Raw genomic sequence first — 15,191 nt, forward strand, 5'->3', positions numbered from 1 at the left:
CTTCTTTAAATGAATCTGAAATCGGCTTTTCACTCTTTTTTCCACTGAATCTAAATAAGAATCAGAAAGAACTGAGAACTTTTTATGAATGATCATACTTTTATGTATTATTTATTTTTGTTTACATAAATAGCTTATTTTCAATAGAAATTTAAAATCTCATTGAGAATAATCTTTCCTTTCAGGTGTCTTGGATCCGGAGAAGAGATTTCCACGTCTTGACTGTTGCCTTGAATACTTATACAGCTGATGACAGATTCGTCGCTGTGAACATGGATCGGTCTGATGACTGGATGCTGCAAATAAAACTGGCCCAACTGGCAGATGAGGGTCTTTATGAGTGCCAAGTCAACACACACCCTTTAATAAGCTTCTTCGTGAATCTCACTGTTCTAGGTAAGTTAAATAATAAATGTCAAGTAACCACAAGGTCCATTGTCTTTTGTTTTATTAATTAATAATCTATGTTAAATTTTTATTTTTTGGGATATATTTCATTTGTTGGAGGGTTCAAATTGTATGGAATAATATAGATATTACATTTTTAAGAAAACAGTCTTGATTATTTCTGTCAGTTTGCATGGGAAACAGCTTGATTTTGAATTGAAAAGTGTTGCATACTTAGTTGAGCTCGTAAATATCAATTTTCCGGTTATTTTTTATCAAATCAAATATTTTGCTTAAACTTTCTTCAATTACTACTGATGTAAGAATTCTTTTTAATTTAACCTTGTTTTTATGTTTAAACAGAAGATATACATAGTTTCCTATCAAGGAAAAGACAATTATTCGATTTCTTAAAGTAAAACAAAATGCTTCTATCGTGAAATCTTAGAAATATATATAAATCAGGATTAACTAACAAAGCTTAAAAATTACAGATTCATTTGGTATCATGGGGTCATGCGGAATTGATTGTCGCCCTCGTCATCTGACCGAAGTTCAAAATTACGACGCCCCTTCCAAAATATCCCTGGTGTTGCTTTAAAATTGGACATTAATATAATCGAATTAAACTAAACTCAAAGTGGTAAAATGAATCTGCAAAATTGCTCCAGTTGTTGATACTAGAGTTGTATTAATTTTATACCAATCCTTGAAAAAGCTGACCAGTTGCTTATAGCCGACTTTTATTGACCTATATAAATGCTATGTGCTTTTAAATGAAATAAAAATTGACGAAGCGGGTACATTTGTAGGATCTAGAGAATTTTTACGAGTTTATTTCCAACTAAAAATGCGCTTTGAAGTAATGTTTTTGAGATTTCATTTTTAAAAATAATGGTTGGTGGAGGAAAGTGAACATTGATGTTTCATATAGATATCATGAACTTTCACTCTAATTAAAAAGACAAAATCATATCGGTGGTTAAGGAATGCTTCTTGCTCTTGGGTTTCACCAATCATTTTATAAATAGAAATGATGTTTTGTAACAAATAAACATGTGTTATCTTTTTAAATTTATAATTCTTGAAAAGAAAATAATTCCAGTTTACATTTTTAATTCTATTTACGTTGTTCAGTTAAAAGGTTTATAAAAGTACATATTACTTTCATCATGAGACCTGAAATAAACAGTTACTTCACAAGCGTTTTTAAATCATTCAACATGATAAGCTATTGCTTCTATTTAAAACTACCTCAAATGAATGCATATATATTTTTAGCATTCGATTCTACAATGAAATATGTTTAGGCCTTTTATGATATTCTAAGACAAAATAACATGCTAACTTTATTTTATTTTCTCTTAAACCTAAAGTGGTTTCAACATAACATATGGCATTATATTCGAGCACATACGAGAATTACGAAATTAGCTCTAGATTCAGAGATCCATAATTTGGTTGCTGACAAAAGTAGATTTTTGAAATACCATAGCAATTTTTTAAGCAATTGTGACTTAAAATGCGGAGACTTTCGCTGCTATGTTATTTTTCTAAGTGTCTCAAGCCATAAAGTATATGTAATTTTCAAATGAATTAAAGACATTTTCATCTGGAAAAGTACAATCCTCAAATTAAAAAAAAAAAAAAAAAAACATTCAATTCCTCTAAAATTATTTTTTAAAGTTTTCATTTATATAAATATGAAATTTTGAAGAATACTTCAATGATTTTCAATCCTTAAAATTTCCTTTAAATAAAAATTTGGAAATTGCTTTTTTTAAAAATTTTTTTAGTCCTTTATTCTTTCAAATATAAGGTTTTATTTGCTGATATATTTATATCTAAGTATTTAATGCATGGTAATTCGGTTTTTGAATTATTTAATGAAAAAATATATTTTTAATGCATGCTTGTTCATTCCATGATCCACATAAACATCTTTCATATACTTCAAATAATTACCGAAATCACCATTTTCGACACATTTATCTCAAAGTTCCACTGGAAGAAATTATGCTGATTTCACCACGAATGGACATACAGAACTTATTGAGTGGATTTTCCCAATTTGTGCAAGTGCCTTTATGCTTAGCAAAAAACTGATTTCAAATGTTTCGTATTAAAAATAAATTCATATTTAAAAATATATTTCAAATTAAATATATATAACAAACATATGAACTACAGTGCAACATACATTTTGAATTTCAAGATTTAAAAATTTTAAATCTTGAAAAGAGATAAAAATTCTTTCAAGTTGAGAGAGATACGAAGTCGTACTTTTCTAAAGACCTTTCTATAACCAGAAATATTATATATAGGTTATAGCTCTTTGCTTTTAACTGAAAATTTTCAGTAGCATCGACTGACATCTTTTGCTATAAAATCCTGAACAATGGTTTTTAAAATTTTAGAACGTATTCAATGGTGACGAAGATAAGCTATCTATAAAATAAATCATCACGAACAAATAGAATATTTCTTACAATGAGAATATTTAGAGTTACTTAATATGCGATATTATTCACAAATGTTACATAAACTAGAAATTAAAAATCAGTTTACTACTCTATACAACATTTTAGGAATTGGTTTTTAGAATATATTCTAGAGAGTCGAATCGTAATTCCTATTAGACTATGTTCTGCTCTTAATCATATTACATTAAAATTTTAATTTAATACAAATATAAAATTTTTCGGGCTATTCATATCATAAAAGGAAATAATATTTATCTAATGATCATGAAATGTTGTACACTACTTTAATAATTACTATTATTTCATAGCCATATCAGCCAAAAGTTGCTTCCGTTACCGCTACATTTAAAATTAAACTAGTATTATTTTTGTTAGAATTTCACTTCTGATTAAAATAGAAATGAATGTTGAATCAAGAATGAGGAATATAATATGAATACTAAATTATGGAAATTAAATGCAAATTCAATTATCGTGATTGAATTGTAAGTGATATTTTGGAGATGATGAACAGAAACATGTGTCAGAAGTGTGACGCTTTAATGATTCAGTAAGGAGTGGGCACCCACAACTGCCAAAGCACGTTGGCAATGATAGAGCCTGGATAAGACCAAATTGTCCAATAATTCTTGTGGGATTCTTTTCCATGCTCTTTCTCGGTTTATTGCCTAGTCAAGAAGAATTGTGGGGAGCATTGGGTGTTTTTTAAGTACAAAATGCGAATAGCTTTCTTTGTGTTGTATTTGCTTTTTTGACTTTTTAGGCTTAAAATAGAAAACAAATAAAATGCTTTCCAATAGCTTATTTTTCTTTTTTTTGGAAATATCCTTTAATTTTTGTGAGAAATTCATTTCATTAACATTAAAAATATTAATAGGTTAATCTAACTATTATTAGGAATATCATTAAAATAATTTAACAGTCACTTATAATATTTACAGTTTTTGTTAGAAATAGATTAATTTAATTACCATTAGGATTTTATTAAAATTGGAGCTTTTTTTCTTTTTTTTGTTGTCTAATTTTCTGCTTATAAAGAATAAAGTATATATAATTTTCACTCAGAATAGAAGAAATACGATATGTTTTTTTTTATTATTTATTTATTTTCCATTTACTCAACAAGGTCTTTAGGGTTTCTGTTAAGACCGAAATGTCCAATAATTCTTGTGGGACTCTTTTTCACATTCATTCTCAGTCGATTATCTAGTCAAGAAGAATTGTGGGAAGCAATGGATGTATTTTAAATTCAAAAGGCGAATAGCTTTCTTTTCCTCGTCTACTTTTTGATTTCTTTGGTTTAGCAAATAAAATATTTTCAACAAGTTATATTTGCTTAGAAATTGTTGTGAGAAATACAAATGAAAACATTATGAATTAGAAAGATTTAATCTATTATTAGAATTATTTGCTATCTTAATAGCTATTTATTATGTTCACAATTTTTGTTACAATTAGATTAATTTAATTACCATTACGGTTTCATTAAAAATGGATTTTTGTCTTTTTCTTGTTTAATTTGTTGCCAATAAAAGAAGAAAACATACAGGGTGTTCTTGAATTCATGGCCAAACTTTAAAGGTAGGCAAAATACATATAAAGAAGCATTTTTTGTATATCAATATGGTGCTGGAAATAAAAAGTGTAGTTAAAACAAGTAAGTGTAAGCAAGGCAGAAAAAATTAGTGTCTACCAGATTTCCAATGATTCGAATAAAAACTACATTGCGAAACTTTCAATTGCAACTGCAATTGTTCATGCAACACCTGGTATCTTCGAAAGAGTATTCGCTAATTACTTGCAAGGCTCTACTAGGGCTGTATCCATGCTGGTGGTGGCATATTTGTGCACTTACTGAGATTTTATGCAAGTAAAGAGCATTCTCTTCATTTCTTCAGCATTTCTTGTTTTTTTTACGCTGAAGCGTTTCATTTTCGCTGTACAAAAAAGTGCTTCTTCATACATATTTTACATACCCTTAAAGTTTGGAGACACCCTATATGAAAACTTCATGATTGCTAAAAAAATACGATATTTATTATTTTACATTTATTTCATAGGGTCTTTAGAGTTTCTGTTTCTTATGATTATCTAATATTCCTCTTGAAAATTATTATTTGTTATCATTATCATTTTTATCTTTTCAATTTTCACTTTAAGACCATTTTGGACAAAACATATTCTGTTACTTCGTTCTCCCGATAATTTTTTCTCCCCACCTTCATCAAACACAAATTCATTTCACCCTAAATGACACACAATTTATGACCATTAATGCACGTAGAAGTTATTAAGCATAAAGACGATTGTTAGCGCTCCTTAAGAGAAAGTAATACTTTTACTCCCATTGCGTGTTTTTCCTTTTTTTCTGGAGCCAGAATACATGGTGCTGCGTCAATGTGATGTAACGCTTCACTCCCTTCTAAATCTTGAACTTAGGTTTCGATCGAAATAAATGAGCACTCAACATACAATTCTTCCCCACGTACGTCCCATAAATCAAATGGGAGAAGGAGGTTCCATTAGAAAATCAAAATAACCTGCACACCATTCCTGCCACGACGGTGACGCCTTTGCACCCTCTCATGTGTGAAACGAGGCCGCATCGTGGAAACATTCTTTTATATCTGTCCACCTTCACCTTCACTTGAAATCCAAAATGGGAAAAAATGGAGGAAAATCAATTTTGTTTACCATCAGAAACAAATTTCTTTTGCTCCGTGATAGTAAAGCGTAAATAAATCTATTGTGCATTTCCCAGTTACTGCAAGGGAGGTTTTGACTCCCGTGGAATTAAATCACGTTTGGAGATATTTATGGCCTTATTTTGTTGGGCTATTTGTGCGAAACTTATGTTGCAGATAGGATTCATTTACTCTTTTATTCAGAGCTCTGTTTATTTCCTTTGGTAAAACATTTTATTTGTTGGCATATGTTTGTTGCATTCTTTGTGACTTTCATGCAAGGACGGGTTTTTTGTTCTAAGACATATGTTTGTCTGATGGGTAATCTGCCATTGCGAAAAACATTTTTTTTCAAACTTTTAAAGCAATTTATTTTATAGGATATAAATAATGAATGGCATTTCTGACAGCGTGGCATTATAATACATCGATTATAATACTTGGATAAGTATTATAATCGCCTTTATTCTCCATTTAAGGAGACCATGACGAGGAAGTTAAAATGACGTCTTGGTCAATATAGGCCACAATATAAAATCAATGCAAAAATGTTATTGAGGAACAGAGAATCAGAAATAAACGATAAAGCTTATACTTTTCATCGATAGAATAAAAACAAAATTTCTGAGTTATTTTCAAAATTGATAAAAGTAATAAATTAATAAAAATAATCTCCTACAGAAATTAAAAAGATTTCTAGCGGTCAGCATGTGTTTCTTGTTTAGAATCTACAAAAAATTGTTGGATCTTAAGTGGGAGTCATATTTGACTCCCACTTATTTTTGAGTGACAATGTAAATTCTGCTAATTTATTTTTAAATATAAATCCATAAATATGAAATTAAGTGAAAACTGAAATGAATTTATCATTAAATATTACCTTAAGGAAATAATGTTCACACCATTTTAAACATTCAAAATGTCTTTTTGTAATATTTTAATTTTAAATACAAGGGGATATAATAATTTAAATTTTATATATTCTTAAAGAGAAATTCTTTAAATATATTTTATTAGAACCAGAACAAACTCATGTACACTTAATGCATTTTAAATTGCCAGTGCTAGTTTAATTTTTGAATGTATCTCAAACAAAAGTGAACGTATACACTGTTATAATATATAGAAGGCATTTTTATGAAATCTTGCGCAGTTACATTTGTTCATGTGATTGAGACATTCAGTTCTTGGATCGTCGGATATTATTAAGAATGAATATAAATGTTTTCTTATTGAAATGCTTGAAAAAGTTTTTAAAGTACCAACATAACACGATATTCAAAGAAAAATATATTGCATTTTCTTAATTTTAGGTATGTCAAAAAAATTTATGTCTTAGTATAAAAATTCATTATTTATGGAAAAATAAAATTTATATTCAGATAATTAATAAAACGCGTAAAAAAATACTATGCACTGGAACGATGCAATAGAAGTATTTACATTTTCAGAAAACTGAGAATTAGGCGAAAATGCAATATTTTTGAATGACTTTAACATTATTGAATTTGTTCTTTCTAATACCAATTCTGCTATTCTACTAATTCAATTTCTTTTCAATATTTTTTATCAATTCTAATAACAATGAATTCTATTTCTATTTATTTTAATTTTTCATGTAAAAAATAATTTTACAAATTTTAATTTCACCAAAACATACATAGTTAATACAAGAGTTTTTATATGAATCCTTAATCATGGAATATTACTTAAGCCTTGTTTTTTCTGATTGAGATTATAAATTTATTCTCATTTTTGTTACATTTAGGTAACATTATGAAGATGAATGTAATTTCATCTATCAGAAGATGATACGTATAATTTATCGAATGTATTTAGTCTAACACATTTTTATATTAATTAAAGCTAGATCACAAAATGTCTCATACATTTGAGAATCCTAACAATAGGAAACAGTCAAAGAAGGTGCAAAAAATGTTTTTCAGAATTAATATTTGTTCTCATTTTTTTAACATATATATATATATATATATATATATATATATATATATATATATATATATATATATATATATATATATATATATATATATATATATATATATATATATATATATATATATATATATATATATATATATATATATATATATATTTACTTTCTGTTGAAATAAAGAATTTAGACAATTTTTTACATAAGAAAAAGAAACAGTTCTGTTCAGTTAAAAATGAAAATATTCTGGAAATTTCTTTTTAAATTAATGTATAAAAATGACAGCTTAAAACTGCAGAATTCAGATTACTTCAATATTGGAAAGTTCACTCAATATCTTTTGAAATGAATCCAATTTAGCGCACATTTTTAAAATTATATATAACGAAAAAGGTTGTATGCTTTTCGCATAAAATACCATCTGTGACATAAAGAGTTTTTGATTTCGAATAATTATTTATTTGAAATGTTAAAATATATCTGGGATATCTATTGGATATTTAGAAATGAATAATTTGTCAAACTAACTGAATTCCTTGAAATCCCATTCCATTCTACATTTGCAACATAAATCCTAAGTAACTCGTTAAATTCCTAATCTCAAATATTTGTGAAATCAAAACACGATTAAAATTTAGATCGGTTGCCCATCAAATAGCCACATTTAGTAGTGTAGATTTATCCTTTGTAATTTATCGTTGCCCTGTTAAAATATAAATTAATGCTTCACCATGGGATTATGAATTTCAAACCTCAGCGTTATAAATAAGCAATTCACGAAATTATCAGTAGATATTCAAGGGAATAATCATATAACTTCCTGGGTATTTAATTAAAATAAAAGTCCAAGATGTACATTATTTTGAATACAGATTTTAAAATATGTTCCTTAATTTAAAAAGGTCATATTAAATTGAAATGAAACGCCATTAAGCAAGTATTCGAATATAATCGAAATGCGATAAAATTTGAGAAAATCGTCTTACAGGAAATGAATAATTTAAGCAGTAAACCAATTCAGAATATTTTTTTTAAAAAAATATGAATTTTATTAAAACTTATTTAAACTTATTCAAGCAATTTTTGGCTTAATTTCGGCAATTTACCTGCCTTTTAAATTACATACAATAATTAAATCTGCATTAATATTGTTACCCTGAAGAATCTCGTCTTATATTAGATTTTATAAATTATTTAAATAATAAATTTGTTAAAAATATTTATAAACATTTCAAAATATAAAGTTATATTATGGTAATTACAATGAAAACATAAACTTTTAAATGTGTTTTTTCAATTTAATTTCCCTGAAATTTATTATTATATACTACTTTAATTTTACTGCGTTTCGATTACATAATCATTAAAACTTTAAAACAATTTCAAAACGTCAAACTTTAAAATAAATCAAAATTTCAAACCTTTTTTCAGCAACAAAAAGAGTAAAATAATATACATTTGCGATAAAATCATGATTGAAATACATCCACAACATCTTTATATATAAGCGTTCTCTTTTGTTTACTGAACTGAGCAGTTTCTTTATCTTATGTAAATCATTATCCAAATTCTTTATTTCAACAGAAAGTAATATATATCTATATCTATCTATCTATCTATCTATCTATCTATCTATATATATATATATATATATATATATATATATATATATATATATATATATATATATATATATATACATAGAGAGAGAGAGAGAGAGAGAGAGAGAGAGACAGAGATTAGTCCTCTTTGGTTTATTTTAAAGGAAAGAATACCATCTAGCATTGTTATTAAATAGACACAAATCCGGTGATTACAATAAAGGTAAAAAATGTTTATATTAGAACATACAGGAAAAATTACCTTTTCTTAAATCCAAGATCAAAGAAACATTCAGCATTTACTTTCAGATAAATAAATTATATGGTAAAAAATTATTTCGATATCAAAGCGTACTTTTAATCAAATTCTGCAGTTTACCTTTGTGTAAGAAAAAGATGAAAGAAAAATTCAGAATCTGTATAAATAATTTATTAGCTTGCACCCACATAGACGCTTAAATAAATAACGTATCTCCAATCAAAAGCTAAAGAACACTGGAAACGAGAAGGAATGAAACAAATTAATGCAATGTTTTCAGAAAAATAAAAGATTGTAAATGTCTAAAATGCAAAGGGAAATATTTTCAAACTTTATACAATTGTATAATGGATTTCTGTGAGGATGATTGTGTATAAATAAGATATTGGAAAACTATAAAAATTCTTTACATTATAAATTTCTAAAATTGTTTATATTACAGATTTATTTAGACATTCGTTTGAAAATTGCATGAAACTATGACATTTTTCATAAGTAATACTCAAAATATGCATCTTAAGTAAATATTACATTTTTATATATTAATAGCATAACTGAAAGCCAAAGTATATAAATCAAAATAAAGGTTTTTTTTCTTTTGCTTTATACAGAAGAAATGGAAAAATGAAAGCATGTTCAAAAATTGTCATTTAATTTTATGATTAGATCAATTAATTCACTTTTATTGATAAATTAATATAGCTTCTTCAATAAATGTTGTTAAATTATTTAATTTTTTTTTTCATATATTTCCAATCTTATGGAAATCAAAAATTTATTTATTTATTTTAATTGATTGAATTAGAAATTTACCTTTTTTTATAAGATTTATCATAAGATATTATTTTGTTTATTTATTTTTTTCAATCTAGCTCGATTTAGAATTTTAATTTTTTAATCGCAAACTTTCAAATTTGGTATTTTTTTAATCGAAAAATTTTACAATTTCTTTTTGATGGATGTAATTACTCATATTAAACATAGTCAATTTCATATTGTTTTCATTAGATTATTTTTACATTCCTATATATTTCCATTAACAAAATAAGTGATATTTTTTTAGGGAATTCATACATGAACAGAATGAACACATTAAAAAATATGTATTATGTATTTTGAAATGCTAACAATCATTTCTCATTCAGTTCAACTATTTTTAAAAAATAGAAAAATAAATATAAAATTGTTTCATTTAAATTTTTACTTTATCTATATCTTTATACCATTCAGACGATATTTACTCAGATAATTATGCGATTTCATAAAACAATTTTATGGCTTTAAAAGCTGAATTATTGAAGGGATTTTGCTTCTTTATAATTATTTAGATATTTCTAAGAAATTAATATCGCATTCCTTTTCCAGTTATTCCATCGTTAATAAATATCAATTCTATTACTTTCGCTGATGAGTGAAATCAAATGACAAAGGAAAGAACGGAAATTTTTATGTTGATTCTATGCAGTTTGATTTTAAGTAGTTAATTAAAAGATTGTATTTGCTTTGATGTCAAATCTTTATTATTTCTTCCTTTTCTTCGAATTCTTCGTTTTACTTCATTTCAAGAAATGAAATGAAGTTTGTTTCTTTATTGAAATAATGTGATATTGCTGCAATGAAATTTTATTAAAAAAAGTAGAAATACAAAAAAGATAAGATTTTTTTTTTGTCTCATAACTTCCTTGATTGCTTTCTTAAAGGATAAATATCATCTAAGTCTAAGAGCGAAACTAATTTGCATTTTTGAGCCTAGTTCGCAAATTAATTTCAATTCATAAAATTAGTTTCAGCTCTCAAGATTATTAGAAATGTCCTTTTTTATTTTGCTTACATTAATATAGACTGGAATCATACTTATTTATATTTTGTAACTTGTTTTATTTCGATTGAGTTTTTTTAATATAGGATTAAATTTCAATTAAATTATTACGAATTAATATCTACATTTTTTATATATTTATTGGCTGATTTCACTAATTTGAAAATGTAATTAAATTTATTTTGTTGAAGAATTCATAAATAAAACATGAAAATTTGGAGTAGTCTGAAAAATAAGTATGGAATATTTTGATGGGCAGATAAGCTATTTATTTTATATCGACCAGCAGTAATCAAATTATATTTTTGATTCTGTTACAAGAAACAGGGAGTTCGGCATATTTAAATACATTTGTAATTCAAGAATTTATAAGTTGTTTCTTATTGTTTATAAGTTGTACTTCAAGAATTTATAAGTTCCCCGACTGTTTTCTCAAGAAAGTTTCTATGAACGCCTCTAAAACTACCTGGAAATCAAAAAGCAGTAATGTTAACAAGGTGCTGATTTTCATATGAATTACCCAGTAAAAGCTATGACTGATTTTTTTACAAAATATAATTTCTTAATTATTCAGAAGGTGAATTTAATTAGATTAATTAATTTAATTAAATTAGGAGAATTTTCTTAATTATTCAGAATTATTTAACCATATTGCCTTTCTCATCTATTTCTAATAATTTATCGATTATTTTGATGAGTATTTAAGCAAGTTTAAGCAATATTTGAAATGTTTTTTATAGAAAAAAGTAGTAAAAAATTAACTTCTATCCTGTAAGTCCAAAATTTGATAAACTGAGAAAAATGAAAGAATATGTTCTCTTAAGGTTGTTTTACTAAGAATAAGTTGAAATTCTTCATATTTCTTGTTTCCTTTGAATGTTTGGTTGTTGCCGTATGCTGCCGCATTTAAGAGAATATGAATTCTTTTATCATTGCTTTAGCTATAACGTCAATAACAAAAACTGATGAAAAAAAAATGAGAAAACACTTTTAATCATTAAAATTTCTATTTAGTTCATATTTAAATTCAATTTGAATAAATTTTCTCCATCGTTATTGTTTATTTGCACCTTATATATCAATTTTTATCATTTTCTTTTGTATACTTTACATCGATATTATCATTTTTAGCCTCATCCTGTCAAAGCGGATATCCCAAATCAATTATTTATCTATATCCATTTCAAACACTTTATCACGGTAATAAGATGTAAGGAGTTGCAAATTCAGCTTAACTAATAAATTACCTATAACATAAATTGTATAATTATGCATGCATTAATACTCTTCTTTAATATGCGCAGAAATTAATTTGCTCCATAGCGTTTAATAGATAAAAATGCTTCTATGATGCATGAAAATAAAAATTCCTCGTGATCTTAAGTACTTCCATAAAAAAATATCCGTTCATCGAATAATATTATTAAACATTATTGTTCAAAATTACGAACTTTTTTAAAGAAATTGCATTTTTTTAAGATTTGATTGCTCATAACTATTTAAATGACTTAACTACTTTTAAGTTATCTATCATTTTCAAGATAATTTAATAAAAGGTTTATAGAATAACTTTTAGAATGGATAATTGTTTAGTACATTAATTATATTGGAACCATAGTAATAAAGAAGATGAAGGAAATATAAGAATAATAACATATGTAATGAATTCTCATATATGGCTGATAATAGTTTAGTTAGGCGCCTTTCGAATTATTACAGCTTTGCCGCGATATCCCATGCAGTCCACTAATGCTTTTAGTTCTTCAGTCGCTAGAATTTTCTTGAAAGCAATTCTTATATATAGTTGAAAACATAATATGGAGCTGAATGCTTCTGAAATGTAAACTCTTCATTTTCTAAGGAAAGATCACATTATTTCAGGAATGAGCATGTCATTAATGCATTTTTGGCATTTTCTTTGGTATTATTCCACAAATTCCACTTATAACTCTGCTGTATGCAAGCTTCAAATCATGACAATAATTATATATTTAATATTAGGGGTAATGCAATGAGAGTGAAACAATTTCCACAGTATATTCCTTACGCATTTCACGTCATCGCTATCAGATAGTGAGATTGTGGTTTCATTATACTGAATCACGCTCTCCTATTATTCTGCTTTTCAGTTCACATGGTTTTTTTTAATCTTATTTTATAATTTTAAAATTTGTCTTGTATTTAAAAAAAGCTTATATTGTGGAATTCCGACACTTACAAGAAGTTCCTACAATCTGGATTGAATGGCCCTGACACTCACTTTTATATTTCATTGCACCATTTTCCTTACAGCATCCCCAGATGGTTACTTTTTCTATATAGACACCATCTTTCAATTATATTATCAGCATTTATTGTTGTGAACCATTTTCTGTCAAGTCCTCTGACAATTTTATATTCTAATGAATGAATCTTCTCACACTTCAAAATTTAGAAATATCCCACTTTATTAAATTTTCATGAATTTTCATTCTAATTTCATTGTATTTAAAAAAATTTCATTGTAACTAATTTTGTTTATGCAATAGTAAAGCTTTATTATTCTGTTCTTTAACGTTATAACTGTTCTTCCGGGTTACCAGCCAATGCATTGTTCCATGCCTTTTAATATTGCGTTTTAATATCTTACAAACATTAAAAAATATGTAAAAAGAACAGCGACTAACTTAACAACAATCACAAAAATTTTGGAAAAACAATCTTTTCTCAATTACAAAACTGCAATAAATTACTGTATTCTAAAGATAAAAAAATGCTACTTTATTGACAGTCTAAGCGCTCATGTTCATTGGCTATATTGAGATAAAGAAAAGACGTATTTTATGAAAGAAATCCAGACATGCTTCTTTCTTCTGGTTATTTATATATAATTGGTAAGAGAATAAATATGATAAAATATAATTTAATACATCATATTCTTGAATAATTTATCTTAATATACAATTTTATGGTATTAATGGAAATATTTTTTCAATTATCAGCCATTGAATTTTCAAAACTCAGTTTTTCACTGAAGGATTCCACAATACATTGTACATGTATTTTGAAGACATCCATTTATGAAGTGTTTAATACAAAAAAATTCAAGTTAGAATTAATAATAAAACATTTTCTTCTGATAATCTGATAAAAATAGTCAAAAAAATTTGTGTGTCCAAATTTGGAACAGAATCTTGGACAATTGCTTAAAGCACAAGTCAATAATCTTGTAATTAACACACGTAATTGACACTTAATTAATCACGTAACACACGTAATTAACACTTGTAATTTGCCCGTGTCCTTGTAAGGACACGGGCAAAGCTACCACAAAAATGTACGTAATTGATTAAGACGCAAATATACTGATTTTAGCAAAGCCTATTTACTTAAAGCCCTTTTTGGTAAGCTGACGTTTTATTTAACACATATTATTTTATTTTTGTAATCATGACTTTTGCCTGAAATTGTCGCTTGTAATGTAGATATTTTTATATCAAATAACAAAAATAGAATATGACTAGTGATAAATATATGGATACGAACGTATATTGTGACTAACATCGTATGTTTATTGAATGCTAGATTGTGAATTAAAAAAAAAAAAAAAAAAAAAAAAAAACATTACTTATCTTTTTAAATGAGTCATTTGATATTGAGAAGAAGTAGAATTGAGTTTTCCTCTATTTCATGCTGTTCAAATGTGCGATTTTGTTCTCTTTTTACTGATAATGAGATGTTTAATATCATAGTAAATAATCCTAATCACTGACATGTGATGAAAAATGTGGTGCATTTTGATTTACATGGAAACATGGAGAAGATTATATAGGACATACATTCATTCATGAATAAGTCTGTGTAAGAATTTGTTAGAAATTAGAGGTAATTGTTGTTTTCATGTTCAGGCGTGCTTTGAAGAGAAGAGTAAAATCTTGTTTATTAAGGGTTCGTTTTTCAAGAGAAAGCAGGGATGAAAATAATTTCCTACTGCATATTTATTCTAGAAATAATAAAATGATAAT

General features: G+C 26.2%; 1 protein-coding gene across 1 annotated transcript in view; it reads left to right on the forward strand.

Moving 5' to 3' along the window:
• Positions 1–15,191, forward strand: part of LOC129969678 (zwei Ig domain protein zig-8-like) — a 226,444-nt gene that overhangs the window by 189,576 nt on the left and 21,677 nt on the right. Inside the window, exon 3 of the mRNA XM_056084338.1 lies at positions 186–396. Within this exon, the coding sequence (XP_055940313.1) occupies positions 186–396 (211 nt within the window). The remainder of the gene's footprint in view (positions 1–185; positions 397–15,191) is intronic.

Source organism: Argiope bruennichi, chromosome 5, assembly GCF_947563725.1.
Source record: "Argiope bruennichi chromosome 5, qqArgBrue1.1, whole genome shotgun sequence".
In the NCBI taxonomy this organism is placed as follows: Eukaryota; Metazoa; Arthropoda; class Arachnida; order Araneae; family Araneidae; genus Argiope; species Argiope bruennichi.